Below are 15,204 nucleotides of genomic sequence, written 5' to 3'. Positions count from 1 at the left end.
ATAAATAAAAAAGGAAAGAGCAATAAGTTATTTTTACAGAAATGTACAGTCACCATGTTTATTAATACTTTTTTATCCCTGTCATAATTCATGTTCCCGCCACTCGCCCACGCACACAGGTTGCAGAGACCCAGAGCTCGCAGGGGTTTTGCCGGATGCCCGCGGGCCCTTCGCTCTGCAGCCCCAGGGATTTCCTGCCCCGCGAACGCCCGTGGGAACCGCCCTCTTCGCAGGAATCATCCAGGCAGAAGGCAAACTGGAGAACTGGTTGCACAACAGTGTAACTGTACTTAATGCCACAGAACTGCACACTTAAGGACGGTAAATTTTGTATTACGTATATTTTACCACCAAAAAATACAAAATTAAAGACAAAAGAACAGAGGGAGAGGGCTTGGGAGATGGACAGCAAAATGCAAGGGGAGCTGCACCCGAGGTTTGCATCCCCGCTGGGGAAGCTGGGGGTGGGCGGCTGCTGCACATGGTCGCTGGATCAGTGTGATTCGCACAGGAATGTTAACGTGGCTGCGGCGGGGAAGGCCGTGCTCAGAGGTGTAGACTGAGGGTTGTGGAGTAAAGTGGTTCCATGACTGCAGCCAGCATTCGGATGGTTTGGCACAAAACAGAGGGTGTGCCGGGCAGGGAGAGGAGGAGAGAGGGGTTAGTAACCCCGGGGAGGGCCACACGGCATTCACCGCCCTGCTTCTGCAACTTTTATGTGTTCCGAATATTTCAAAATAAAAACCTAAGTCCAGTGTGTAGGCTTCTGGCTCCCTAGTAGGGGCCTCCCAGGAAGATCTCTGACCCCCTCCACCCACCCAGGTGCCTCCACCCACCCTTGCTGCCTTCACCCCACCCCAAAAGGCCACCCAAACTGCGCCCCAACCCTGGCAATTCATGGCTGCCTTTAAGACCGCCCAGTGGCTTCCCAGGCAACGGTGTGTGTTGGGGGGCAATGGTGCCACGCTGAAGTACAGGGGAAGGGGTGTCCCACAGTGACCCTGCCCTCTAACCCGCCAGGCCCTGACCCTGCGGCACTGGCCCCGTGGGAAGCCCCGAGAGCCAGGCACGGCCCTGCTGCCTCCTTCACCCCCAGGCTCTAGGTCGCCCCCATCCAACGCTCCACCCTAGCTCTTCCTCGGTGGCCTCATCATCTGACAAGCGCTCGGGGAAGGAGAAGCTGTAGTGGGGACTGGGGACTCTATTTAAACAAGAGAACTTCACAAATTGCGGTTATAAAATATAAATGTTATAAACAATGATGCTGTAAAAATGATATAGCAAAATGGAGACTTGGGGGAGAAAAATGTGCTGAGTAACATTTTGCCTAAGAGGGAGTGGATAGATGCTGAGTAAATTAGAAAAAAGTTATTTAAAAAAATGCACTGCCTGGGGAACATAGCAAGACCCCATCTCTATAAAAACAAACAAAAAATACAGACCCTACATTTAAAACGTGACCTTTCCTTGCGCCTGGAGGCAGATTTCAAAGCACAAGGACCCTGTGGGAAAGCCTTTGGCCCCAGGAGCCAGAATTCAAGGAAGGCAGCTTTGTGTTTCCTGCTCTCCTCCTCCAGCAGAGGCAGCACCAGGGGCTGGGCGAGGGGCTCAGGTTCCCTCAGCCCCCAAACCACGGCGGCCTCGCACTTTTGTCAGGATATTTTTGTACCCAAGCCCACCCCTTCCACCCCTGCCTCAGCAGACTTCCAGAGCCACCATTCTCAGCAAGGCTGTGGGGGCACTCAGTGCCAGGAACCATCAGTCTGGGAGGCTTCCTGGAGGAGGTGGGATGTGGGCCAGGGAGGCAATAAGTGAGGGGCATCCTGGGAGGGCCCAGCAGAAGGAGGCCTGAGGCCTCCTGGGGACAGGCTCCTGGAGCGGCAGGGGTCCAGCTCCCCAGGGGCCCAGCGTGTGTGGTGGGGTCCCACTGCCTCATTTCAGTCCAAGGGCGGCAGGAAAGGGAGGCCTCAGGGGCCCCACCTAGTGTCCGGGCCGGTGGCTGGTCCTCCAGGCTGAGGGGCTCAGGGTGAGAGTCCCTATCTGAGAGATGGCCTAGGTCAGGAGAGGACTGGGGAGGGGGTCCCAGGGGTGGCAGGGTTACAGCGGGCCTCAACTGACGCAGAATCTTGGAATGTTTATAACCTGCCCATGATGGCATCTAACATACAGCTTCTTTTATTCTGTTTTGAATTTTTTTCCTGCTTACAAAAGTAATTTACACTTGGTCAAAAAACAAAATAACAAATTACATGATGTTGAAAGTGGACATCTGTCGAGGACTGGGCCCCAGAGCCATGTGGTCAGAATGGAGCCGGCGGCCCAGGTGGCTGACCAGCGGGGATGACGCCCACGTTGTCAAGGTTCTGGGGACGTGCTGGGCGCCTCAGGGTGGGCGGCAGCCTCCTCCCCTCGCTCGGAAGGAGGCCCCCCTGCTAACCTGCCGGCTTCTTTTCCATCAGCGTCTGGAAGAGAAGGGGGTGGGTCAGGCTGCATCGCAGGAAAGTGGCGGAGCCAGGAGTGCCTGACCCTGGGGATCCTGGAGGGGCCCACCTGGTCCTGGAGCCCCTCAGGCCTCGCTGGCCACCCTCACCGCACCCTGGGGATGTTCCAGGGCCAGGAACCTCTGCTGACTTAGACAAGTAATTGCCACTCAGGGACACTGCTCCCAAAGGCCACCAGCCCAGGGCCACAAAGGCTGTTAAAATCCTTCCCAGAAAACTTTAGGCCAAATCTGGGCTGAGCACTAGGAAGTTGCTGCTATGCTCACAGCCTGGCCTGGGGTGGGGACAGAGGTGGGGACGTTTGTGGACGGAGGGATAGAGGGGTGGCAGGTCGAGAGGGTCAAACAGTCCAAGAGTGCCTGCCAAGGAAGCCCATGGGGCTGAGACCGGGCCTTGGCAGCATTCTGTCTGAGCTGGGTGGCTTTGTTTCAATTCTCACAAAGGCGCCACAGCCCCAGAGTCTGGACAGATCCCAGGAGCGAGCAGAAGTCTCAGGTGGGCTGGAAAGGACCCTCCCCTGAGACGGTCCCATCCCACCGAGCTCAGGGGAAGAAGAAGCCAGGGCCAGACTCCAATCCGTTCTGTCCTCTGCTGTGTGACCAGCTGGTGGCCTCAGGGCAGGGACTCACATCTCTGAGCCCTGCCTCCCACAGGCCATGGGGACGGCACCCTCCACCCCTGGGCTGTTGGGGAGAGAACCTGGGGGGCAGGCAGAGGCACTCAGAGCAGGACTGGCGTGGGAGTGCTGACAGTGACAGTCCCCAACATGGCCCCCACCAGGCCAGGGACCCAGCACAGGGATGGGGGCTGAGGGGTCCTGCAGGTGCCCTGAGAGCTCCAAGTCTATGTCCAGGGACACCCCTATCTCAGGTGTCCCTGGGCCTCAGCCCAGAGGGAAGATGCAGGGGTATGACCCCCTATGACCTCAGGCCACTCACCCCTCAATTTCCATCTCTGAGGCAGGGTCCGCTGCACTGCCCCGCTCACTGACAGAAACCCAAGAGCCCCCCCCCCCCACCTTGTGACTGGCTGCCAGGCTGGGTGCCCTGGCTGACCCAGAGGGGCCACCTGTTCAGAGGTAGGTAGCAACTGCCATGGCTTTCATCATCCCTCTTCTCAGGGAATGGCGGATCCCACTTCCGGCTGGGAAGAAACCCAGCCCATTCCCTTCCGCCCACAGGGTACCCCCGAGGGCACGCCCCACAATGTCCCACCCGAAGGTGTGTCCAGGTTCCACGTCACTCACGCTGAGGCTGCTGGGCGTGGGAGGGCTGCTTGAGGCCTCACAGCGACTCCGATGTGGGGACACACACAGGCCTCTACGCGACACGGGAGTACATAGACACGAGCACACACGCAGACCCACACACACATAGCCAGGACGCAGAGAAACACGCCTTCCTGGGCAAACGCACACGGAGACAGGACCGCAGACACACGGAGACCCACACTGGGACACTCACGGGGACAGAGACCCCCACACAGTGTATGCAGAAATGGTCACAGCACAGGGCTCTCCCCCCAGGCTGCCCAGCTCAGGGGGGTCTCACCTCTCGGGCTCCCTCCCGCCATCCCGCCCTCCCCATGGCCCAGCCCCTGTGCCCGTCCTCCTGCCCCGCTCCAGGGTCACCACAAGACCCCGCCAACCCATCTCCCCTGCTGCCCACTGCTCCCGCAGCGCTCCGAGGCGGGACCGGGGAATCCTGACGACCTGCTGTTGGGAGAGTCTGAGGGGGCCTGTCCTCTGCAGGGAACAGCATGGCAGGGCCCAGGCCACCCAGGGAGAGCTGGGTGCAGAGAAGGGGGCAGCCCTGGCCCTCACTCCACTCCATCCCCGCCCCCCCTGCATCCCCTGAAGTCTGGCTCAGGGAAAGTTCTAGCACAACAGCAGGGGCAGAGCCAGGGTGGCTGACCCCATCACCCCAAAATCAGAGAGTAGGCCCAGGAACCTGCCTGGTCACCTCCAGCCAGCCCGCACCACCCCCTGCCACCCTCCCCCAGGGCACCTGGGAGGGCCTGGGAACCCTGAGCTGTCAGTCCCTGGGGATTCCACGGAGGGTGAGGCTTGGGCAGGAGAGGCAGGCCGGGCAGGGGCAGTCCTGGAGAGGCCAGGGCAAGATCACGACCTTTGTCCTCTACTGGGAGAGGAGGCCTGTATGTCAGGGGTCTTGTCCTGCTCACCCACTTGTGTTCCCGGCGCCTGGCCTACACAGGCTGCTACTCAGTACATGTGGATTCAGTGACGGAGTGACTGCGTGAGTGACGTGAAGGCGCTTTCTAGGAAGTGTGCAAAGGCAACCATAGAGCTCCTGGCCTTTAGAGATGCTCATCTCACAGCTGGGGCCAAAGCCTTGAACCTCTGACAGCAGCCACCTGGAGACACGGTGCCACCGCCCCAGACACTCCTGTGGTGGAGCCAGCCAGGCTGTGGGCAGCACGTTTCAGAGGAGGGGACAGGCGCAGAGGCAAGGTCGCCTCAGAGTCCTAGGGCTGGGAGGGCCACGCAGAGGGATGCCCAGGCCTGTGCCTGCAGCCCCTGTGCCCCTGCTTCCCACATGTGGTCAAAGGAAGCAGAGGAACAAGGATGAAGGACAGGCAGCAGTGGGACTGGAGCAGGCTGCTGTGGGGGGCGGCTCTAAAGGGCGCTGGCAGTCCCGGGGAGGGGTACCATGCCCGGGAGCCTCACCCGCATCCAGCTTGCTGCGTTTCTGCTCCGGCTCCTGGGGGGCTGCTTCGATGGCCCGCTGGGCCTCGGGGTGGGTCTTGAGGAGGGCCTTGGCAAGGGTGGCAGGGCCAGGCACTCCCAGGGACATGATGCAGTGCACGCCTTTGCGCTTGGCCCCGGCCACTTTGGCGCTGTCTTTGGAGGCTGTCAGCAGGACCAGTTTGGAGAACTTCCTGGGCTTCCTGGGGGCTGCCGGGACGACATCTGTGCCTGGATCAGCAGATGGCTCCTGGCCAGGCTTCACGGATGGCTCCTGGCCGGGCTTCACGCCCTCGCCCTCCTGCTCGCTGGCCTCGGGCAGGGGCATTCCAGGACCGATGGCCTGTCCCTCAGGCCACACTCAGTCCCAGGCAGATGGATTTCTCCTCCTCCCTGGCAAGGAAACTGCGAGTCCAGGGGCTCCGTCCTAAGGAGGCAAAATCCCAGTGAGTGGAGGAAGCTCTGCGCCTGGGGCTCTAGAAACGGGCTGGGAAGGAGGTTGGGCAGATGGGCTACCTGGGGTCCCTGGGGCTGACAGGCTGGGAGGGACCTGCTGGAGCTGGGGACCCTGGGCTGCTGCTTCTCTGCTGGGTCCTCTCCTGGCAGCCTTGGGTCCCCTCCCCTGTGCAAGCCTCACTTTCCCCATCTGTAAAATGTGCCCAGTAGACACCTCTCCCGAAGGGCTGTTGGGTGACGGATGCTGATGCTATGAGTGACGGCCCACAGCCCTCCCACATGCCGAGCACAGGCAAAGTGTTTCCACACACTTTCCCATCGACCTTCCAGCCCCACGTTATGAAAGTCGGCCGCTCCTACTGACCCAGTTGACAGATGGGACACTGAGGCATGCCAGGGTGACCAACTTAGCCAGGAAGTGGCAGAGCTGGGGGTGGATCCAGAGCTCGTCTTCACACAGTATCTGATGTACCTCATCCATATTCATGGAAACTGGTGCCCCCAAGTGCCAAGTGTCAGAGACAAGCACTTAGGGGACACGAGCTCAGTTAGTTGCCCCTCCCAGAATGCCCGCTACCCTTTGCCCCACGGTCCCAGGGAGAGTGGGCCAGGCACCTGTCTGTACTTTGCAGACCGCAGCACTGAAGCCTGGCCTGGCTCCATCCCAATCTGGAGGCCCACAGGCTACCCCACTGGCTAGTTCTCAAACCGACCTTGTGTCCAAGCTGGCGCTGGCACTGCCCTAGCTGGGCGGTGACCGGGATGTGGAGGTGTCAGAGAATCCCACTTGACTTCTGACCTGGAGAAGACGGGATGGGTTATGTGCAGTCAGTGCAGGGCCCTGGCTGGCCTGGAGACCGGCACTCTGGTATCTTCTAAGGACCTCAGTTATATTAGAGACCACCCCCGGGCCTTAGTTTACCTTAATCACGCCTTTAAAGACCCTATCTCCAGATACAGTCATTCTGAGGTGCTGGGGGTTAGGACTACAACACAGGAATTCTGAGGGGACACAAGTCAGGCCATGACAGGAAGTGGGTGATAAAGCATGGCTTGGTATCTCTAAATCTTGATTTCAGGCTTCCGTGCGCAGCCGCGGGAGGGCAGGACACCAGGGCGCAGGCGCGTGCAGGGAGTCCCTGCTTCGTGAGCGCCTCGCCCCTGCTGGAGCTCGGCACAAGCGCCCTCAGGGCCCCACGGCTGTGCGCGTCTCCCGGAGGAGCCAGAATATGCTTATGTGGACTTTTTCTTTTTAAAAAAATTTTAAATTGCTTCATTTTCTTTTTGTGTCTTTAAATTCTCCAAAGTGCTTCAGAGGGACTTTTTCTTTAGGATCATCACTCAAAAAATAATTTTTAAAAGCCCCAATTTAAAAATTCTCGTATTAGCTACTTTCATCACTGGGTTGCCAGTGTGAAACTCAGTCCTGCACAATAAATAGCTCCTGTACATTGCTGAGGCAAAATGATGAAATGGATTACACTGAGCTTATTTTAAATTTTGAACTATTTAATTGAAAGGAGTAATTTAGAATAAACTAAATAGAACAATAATACCAAATCTGCATAATCCCAACCATTCTATCACAAACTTTCATTTCCACATTACTATGTTTTACATACACTTTTCTCATAACTATAAGCAAAACTTTCAAATAATTTTATTTCCTGTTTTCTTTCACCTTTTTAAGGTAGAAACCATCAGCCTAGAGACCAGATGTAAAGGCCCTTATGCTGCTCAGGTGTTTGCTACAAAAAACAAACAAACAAACAAAAAACCCAAAAACCCCTTATAAAAGTTCCAAAGCACAATTAACCCACACCAGTAGTTGCAGAAAACACAATTTAAATCTTAAGCAACGGTCTTCTGGATGGCCACAAGATGGCGATGTCGTTCTTTAAATGAACCTCTTCAAGACAGTTGAACGCACACTATTTTTTTTCCAAAGCAAGAATATAAGAAAAAAAGAAGGTATAAGAAGACCTTAAAATGTTTATATTTGGTTTATAAACAAGCATTTTTCTAGAAAGTCCAATGAACAAATTTAGCAAAGATGTTCTTTTCTCGAGGCTAAACAATTATGCAATTTTCCGAAGAAGACTAAACCAGAAGTCTGGCCCCATCCTACAGCTCTCACTCAGCCCACTCGTCTCCTTCTATTTCCTCCCCATTGCAGTCACTTGCCCTGGATTTACTCACTTCATTTGACCTCTTCTTAATTTAAAAAGCAGCTGTTTGAAAATAATTATATTAAAATGTACTAAAGTCAACTAGGAAATAATTTATCAAAATGTTAATAGTAGTGGGAATGAGAGATTTCATTTTTTCACTAATTTTCTATTGTTTTCTCAAAATTGCACGTGAACTCAGTTTTTTCTGCATGAGCTACTTTTACAATGGAAAATATTTAACATAAAAAATAAGATACATTTATTCACAAGGTAATTTTTTATATTGGTCCATCACTCACAGAAAAAGGGTACCCATGCCTGTGCAACATGTCATACAAAAAAAAAAGATTAATATAAACAACTAGAATAAAGAAATGAAGAATAAAATTAAGTATATTAAAATCTCAAAGTCCTTTAAATGGCCTAAAAAAGCAAGAAAAAAGAGTAACTATATTAAAAATCCTGGTTTCAGATTTATAGATGCAACAACTGAGAGAGAAAAAGTGACCCAGAGATTTCCTGGGTAGAATGGTGAGAGGGAGCATGAGCGAGTGAGCAAGAGCACGTGCCCTGCCCCTCTGGTCCTCTGCCCACACACCTGGCGCAAACATGACCTGCCCAGAGACACATCCTTACCTCCATTACTGTAACCCCAAAACCTCCCTTCCTAGTGTCACCATCATCCCCACCCTGTCCCTGGGCAGATGGAGGCCTTGGGAACTTGAGTGGCCCATGACTGCACAGTTAGTGACAGCCAAGACTCTTGAACCCAGGCCCGGCTGATTCAGAGCCAAAGTGCCTTCCTCTGTCCCCAAGCAACAGATGCTTAACGTCTGAAATGCCAGTTACAAAGAGAACTGCTCCACAGAGCTGAGGTCATACTTTCGAAGTAAGATTATACCCCAAAGAATAAAATAAATACCACGAATCAACACTGACACAAATGACTGAATAAATAAATGTTGCAGAAGGGACAGATCTTCCTTAAGAGGAATTCCAAACAGTATGTGCAGACACTTCCCCCTCCAGGGAGTGAAGCTTAAGTCCCCTCCCTAGACTGTTGGCTGGGATTAGTGACTCATGAGAGTCAGGAATGGGACAAGCAGTAACTGCGGTGGAGACACCTGGCAGACACTGCCTCCACCAGGTGATGGCGTTTAACACCCCTCCCCCACCCCTCCCGTGATGAGTCATGTGGTTGGCAGGTGCCCTTGACATGATAGGCCGAGGACACCTCACCTCCAGGGGATCCTTTCTCCAAACCCATCACTTCGTCTAATCATGAGATGACATCAGATACCCCTAAATTGAGGGATATTCTACAAAATACCTGGCTAGTACTCTTCAAAACCATCAAGGTCATCAAAAACAAGGAAAGACTGAGGACTTATCACATATCAGAGGAGACTAAGGAGAAATGGTGACTAAATGCAATGTAGGATCCCAGATTAGATCCTGGAACAGAAAAAGGACATTAGTGAAAAAACTGGTGAAACCTGAATTTAGTCTGTAGTTTAGTTAATAGCATATTAATTACCAATGGTAATGTAATTGTAATGTAATTTGACAAATGTACTGTTAGCCATGCTCTGCTAATATTTTCTACTTTTGGTAGAAATGCAGTCTTGCTTTTGCTCAGGTTGGTCTCAAACTCCTGACCTCAACTGATCCTCCCACCCTGGCCTCTCACAGTGTTAGGATTACAGACGTGAGCCACCGTGCCCGGCCAACAACTCTTACAACCCAGTAGTGAGAAAACAAACAACTCAATTAAATACTGGGCAAAGGCTCTGAATAGGTCTTTCTCCAAAGGAGATATATAAATGGCTAATATACGAGAGGATGTGCAGCATCGTTAGTCATTAGGGAAATGCAAATCAAAGTCACAATGAGGTATCACTTCACACCACCAGGATGGACACAATAAAACAAAATATGGACAATAACAAGTGTTGAGGAGGATGAGGAGAAACTGGAACCCTCACATTGCTGGTGGGAATGTAAAATGGTGCAGCCATTTTGGAAAACAGTCTGGCAGTTCCTCAAAAGGTTAAAGTTACCCCATGACCCAGCAATTCCACTCCTAAGAATATACCCAAGAGAAATGGAAACACATGTCCACACAAAAATCTGTACATAGATGGTCATCGTAGCATTATTCATAACAGCCCAAAAGTGGAAATAGCCCAAATAGCCATCAATGGATGAATGTCCAAATAACACGTGGCATATCCATACACAGGAATATTGTTTGGAACTAAAATATTCAAGCTACATGAATGAACCTTGAAAAAATTATGCTCAGTGAAAGAAACCAGACACAAAGACCGCATCTTATATGACTCCCTTTATGTGAAATGACTTCGAGCCTAGAGCAGCCATGGAGTAGGAAAAGCCAGAGATAGAAAGTAGATTTGTGGTTGTCTCGGGGTGGGTTTGGAGAAGCGGAGAATCAGGGGTGATTGCTAATGGTTGTGGGGTTTCTGGGGTGATGAAAATGCTCTAAAACTGGTTATGGTGATGGTTCACAACTTTGTGACTGCACTAGAAGCCATTGAATTGTATACTTCAAGTGGGTGAATTGCATGGTACATGAATTATCTCAATAAAGCCATTAAATAATCAGAAAAAGGCAAACTAAGTCTATAACCAGTGGTACTCCGACTTCAGTATACCTAAGAAGAGCTCTTTGTTCTTGTTAAAAATGCAGAGTCCTGGGCCACCCCACCTGGAGACTTCTGCCTCAGAAAATCTGGAGAGGAACCCAAGAGTCTACATTTTAACCAGCACCCCATCTGATTCTAATACTTTGAGAAACACTGATGATGTTGCAGTCCTCTAGCCGAGGGGACTGTAACTTCTAGTCCACAGGCAGACTCCTTGCCAGCCACTCCGTGACTGCGGACGGACATGTCCTGGGTAGTAGTTTTAGGCTGGAACAGTCTCCTTTCCAGATTCATCCCCAAATGTCCAGCAAGTTATATTCTAACAGGAAAGGAAGGTCTGAGCAGCTATTTTAAGATGGTCAATCCCTAATGTATGTATTTTGAAAATTAAATTTTCTTTTCTCTTCTTTTCTTTTTTGAGACAGCGTATCACTCTTGTTGCCTAGGCTGGAGTGCCATGGCGTCAGCCTAGCTCACAGCCACCTCAAACTCCTGGGCTCAAGCGATCCTCCTGCCTCAGCCTCCCGAGTAGCTGGGACTATAGGCATACACCACAATGCCCGGCTAATTTTTTATATACATATTTTTAGATGTCCAGCTAATATCTTTCTGTTTTTTAGTAGGATGGGGTCTTGCTCTTGCTTAGGCTGGTCTCGAACTCCTAAGCTCAAATGATCCACCTGCCTCAGCCTCCCAGAGTGCCAAGATTACAGGCGTGAGCCACCATGCCTGGCCTGAAAATTAAATTTTCACTCAATAAATGTCCATTGAGTACACAGACTTTTAAAAAGTGAAGCAGATATGTATTAAAAAGATCAAAATGCTTAACAGTTGTCTTACTTTACTCCCTTCATACCCTCCCCCGAACTCTGCAGTCTGGTGGTTTCATATTGCTATGGGTCCCGAGTCACCCACTTACCCTAACCATTTGTCATGATGGTGGACATGACAAAGGAGAGCTAGAAGTGTAAAGATGGCTCAGCGTAAACCGGAGACCCAAGATCACAGTGTCAGGACCTGGCAGGAGTCTCTCACACTGTCAGGTCTGTGGGAGGCAGAATAACAGCCCTCAAAGACATTCAGGTCCTAATCGCTGGAATCTGTGAATGTGGCCCCTTATTCACCAAAGCAGAATTAAGGTTGCAGATGAATTCAAGCCACTCACCAGGAGATTATTCTGGTGGGTCTGATGTGATCACTGGGGTCCTTAAAAGGGGAAGAGGGGCCGGGCGTGGTGGCTCATGCCTGTAATCCTAGCACTTTAGGAGGCCGAAGCTCGAGGATCACTTGAGGTCAAGAGTTTGAGATCAGCCTGGGCAAGAGCAAGACCCTGTCTATACAAAAAATTAGAAAAAACTAGCTGGATGTGGTGGTGCCTGTAGTTCCAGCTACTCAGGAGGCTGAGGCAGGAGGATCCCTTGAGCCCAGAGTTTGAGGCTGCAGTGAGCTATGATGGCACTACTGCACTCCAGCCTGTCTCACAAGCAAACAAGAGGAAGAGGGAGGCAGAAGAGAGAGAGATGTAATGATGGTAGCAGGTCCAAGAGAAGAGATGTTGCTGGCTTTGAAGATGGATAATGGAGACGGTAAGCCAAGGAATGCAGATGGCTTCTAGAAGCTGGAGAAGGCAAAGAAACAGATTATCTTCTAGAACATTCAGGAAGAAATGAAGCCCTGCCCACACCTTGATATTAACCTAGTGAGGCTCATGTAAGACTTTTTTTTTTTTTTTTTTTTTTGAGATAAGATCTTTCTCTGTCACACAGGCTGGAGTGGAGTGGTGCTCATAGCTCATTGTAACCTTGAAGTCCTGGGCACAAACTATCCTCCTGCCTCAGCCTCCTGAGTAGCTAGGACTCACAGGTGTGCACCACCATGCCTGGCTAATGTTTTTTATTTTTTGAAGAGATGAGGCCTTGCTATGTTGCCCAGGCTGGTCTCAAACTCCTGGCCTCAAGTTATCCTCTGGCCTTGACCTCCCAAAGTGCTGGGATTACAGGCATGTGCTACTGTGCCTGGCCTCTCGTGGTCAGATTTTTGACCTCTAGAGCTGTGAGATAATGTTTGAAGCCACTAAATTAGTGTTTTTTGTTTTGTTTTTTTTTGTTTGTTTTTTGAGACAGAGTCTCACTCTGTTGCCCAGGCTAGAGTGCCGTGGCATCAGCCTAGCTCACAGCAACCTCCAACTCCTGGGCTCAAGCCATCCTCCTGCCTCAGCCTCCCAAGTAGCTGGGACTACAGGCATGCGCCACCATGCCCGAGTAATTTTTTCTATATATATTTTTAGTTGTCCATATAATTTCTTTCTATTTTTAGTAGAGACAGGGTCTCGCTCTTGCTCAGGCTGGTCTCGAACTCCTAAGCTCAAACAATCCGCCCACCTTGGCCTCCCAGAGTGCTAGGATTACAGGTATGAGCCACCGTGCCCGGCCACAAATTAGTGTTAATTTGTTATGGCACCAACAGGAAAATCATACAAGGCCCAATCCCTTATTGCTCAGGTTCTGGAAGCCAGCGGCCTTGCCTGGTGCCTCTTGGTGGATCAACAGAATTACCTCCATATACATAGAACAGAAATATCATTAACGTCCACCAACATCTGTTGTCCGCAGCCATGAGGACAAGTCTCTTACCCTCTCTGGGCTGGTTTCATCTGTTCAATGGGGATAGTGACGAATTCAGCAGGGGTTGTTAATAGCAGATAGGCGAAGGGTGAAGTCATTGCAATAGTTCTCAGGTGATACTGGCAGCTGCTCACTGATAATCACTGTCCCACGCGGCCCATAGAGGGCTGTGATTGGACCACCGATGTGATGATGGGACACTTAGGTGTGTGGTATATGTCCTTGCAGGGAGATTTTAAAAACCGGCAGTGTCCCTTCCCCCCGAAAAAGGTTAAGAACTACCTGCTATGCGGGGCAGAGCTTCCCCCAGGTGGGAATTTCAGTACCTGCACCTCCTTCCCCTAATCACCATGGCTCAGAATCTTACTTTTGCTCCTCTTCCCTTACTCAGTGTAGCTGCCAGCAAACGCTGGCCTTGCTAGCCCAAGTGGCCCCCGCCACCCGGTTTCTCCTCTCCCATCAAAACCACCACTTCCTAAGACTCCAGAGTGTCTCCCCCCCCCCCCCCCCGCAATATCGCATGCCTCCAACTTGCTGCCATCCCTGCTGGGGCCTTCGGAGCCACCAAGATGGGACGAGAGTGGACGTGGGTCCGGGGGGCGCAGCACCGGCTGGGGCGGACACAGCCAGGAAAGGCGGACGAATGTGGGGCTCCCTGATTTGGGGGTGTCAGTCCAGGGGGGGTGGGTTGCAGGAAAGAGGAGCGAGGGGGAAGGAGGCGAATCGCGGGCGGCCGACACAGAGCCGGGGGACTCCCTGTCAGCAGCCCTTGGGACCTCTGGGAGAGCCGGGCTGGGGGCGCGTCCACGCCGCGGGACCCCCCCCACCCGATGGGGCCCGTCCTCACCGACGACAGCGGGGCCCTCCCTCTCTGGCGACAGAGCCGCAGCGGGTCCCTCAGCCTCAGCGCCGGGGCCCCCTGCTTGAGTTCGAGCGGTCACCTCAGACCGGGGTCACGGCGCGAGCATGCGCAGTAGCCCGCGGGCGCCATTCCTTGGGCGATGCACCTTCTCCATGCCTTCTCGCGGAGCCGAGCGGGCCGCCGGCCAATCGCCGCGAGGGGGCGGGGCCATGCTCTGCGGAGGGGCAGGGATTGGGTGTTGTCCCGGGCAGAGGGTCGGCTGGACCTGAGGCCGGGATTCAGCTGCCGGGCGGGGCCCTCACAACGAAAGAAGGGGAGGTTTCATTGAGACACTCGGACGTCCTCCGGGATTTGACTCCAGTTCTCTGCGCAGGAAGCTGCAGCATTTGCTTAAGGGCCTTGTTCCGCCCATCGCTATACTGAGCAAGCGGAGGAAAAGTCTCTTTACGCTCATTGAGTCAACTGGCTTGCATAGAGTTCGGCATCCTTGACGCGGCGTCCTCGCCATCGGCCCGGCCCTCGCCCATTGGCCCGGCCCTCGCCATTGGCCCAGGCCTCGCCATTGGCCCAGCCCTCGCCTATAGGCCCAGCCCTCGCCATTGGCCCAGCCAGTTGGTCCAGCCCATGCCATTGGCCCAGCCCTCGCCATTGGCTCAGCCATCGCCCATTGGCCCAGCCAGTTGATCCAGCCCATGCCACTGGTCCAGCCCTCGCCCACTGGCCCAGCCCACTGGCTCAGCCCTCGCCCATTGGCCCAGCCCTCGCCATTGGCCCAGCCCTCTCCCATTGGTCCAGGCCATTGGCCCAGCCCTCGCCATTGGCCCAGCCCTGGCCATTGGCCCGGCCCTCGCCATTGGCCCAGCCCTCGCTCCAGCTCACGCCATTGGCCCAAACCCCCCCCCCGCCCATTGGCCCAGCCCATTGGCTCAGCCCTCGCCAATGGCCCAGCTCCCGCCAATTGACCCAGCCCTCGTCATTGGCCCAGCCCTTGCTCTTTGGCCCAGCCCTCGCCTCGTGTACCAGCTCTCGGCCATTGGCCCAGCCCATTGGCCCAGCCCAAGCCATTGGCCCTGTCATCGCCCATTGGCCCAGCCAATTGGTCCAGCCCATGCCATTGCCCCAGCGCTCGCCCATTGACCCAGCCCCTTGGCTCAGACCTCGCCCATTGGCCCAGCCCTGGCCATTGGCCCGGCCCTCGCCATTGGCCCAGCCCTCGCTTC

The 15,204-nt window shown here is 53.4% G+C and overlaps 1 protein-coding gene across 1 annotated transcript; it reads right to left on the bottom strand.

Annotated features, from left to right (window-relative positions):
* Window positions 1–2,149: 2,149 nt before the first annotated feature.
* Window positions 2,150–14,511, bottom strand: FLYWCH2 (FLYWCH family member 2). The gene is made up of 4 exons (XM_045542360.1): window positions 13,970–14,511; window positions 6,375–6,460; window positions 5,188–5,632; window positions 2,150–2,462 (listed from the first exon to the last, which is right to left on the bottom strand). The coding sequence occupies exons 3-4, from the start codon at window positions 5,531–5,533 to the stop codon at window positions 2,356–2,358; spliced, it is 453 nt and encodes a 150-aa protein (XP_045398316.1). The 5' UTR covers window positions 5,534–5,632; window positions 6,375–6,460; window positions 13,970–14,511; the 3' UTR covers window positions 2,150–2,355.
* Between the last annotated feature and the right edge of the window lie 693 nt (window positions 14,512–15,204).

Source organism: Lemur catta, chromosome 2 (genome assembly GCF_020740605.2).
Source record: "Lemur catta isolate mLemCat1 chromosome 2, mLemCat1.pri, whole genome shotgun sequence".
NCBI lineage: Eukaryota > Metazoa > Chordata > Mammalia > Primates > Lemuridae > Lemur > Lemur catta.
The sequence above is the reverse complement of the archived record's forward strand: the minus strand, read 5'-3'. Positions and strand labels throughout refer to the sequence as shown.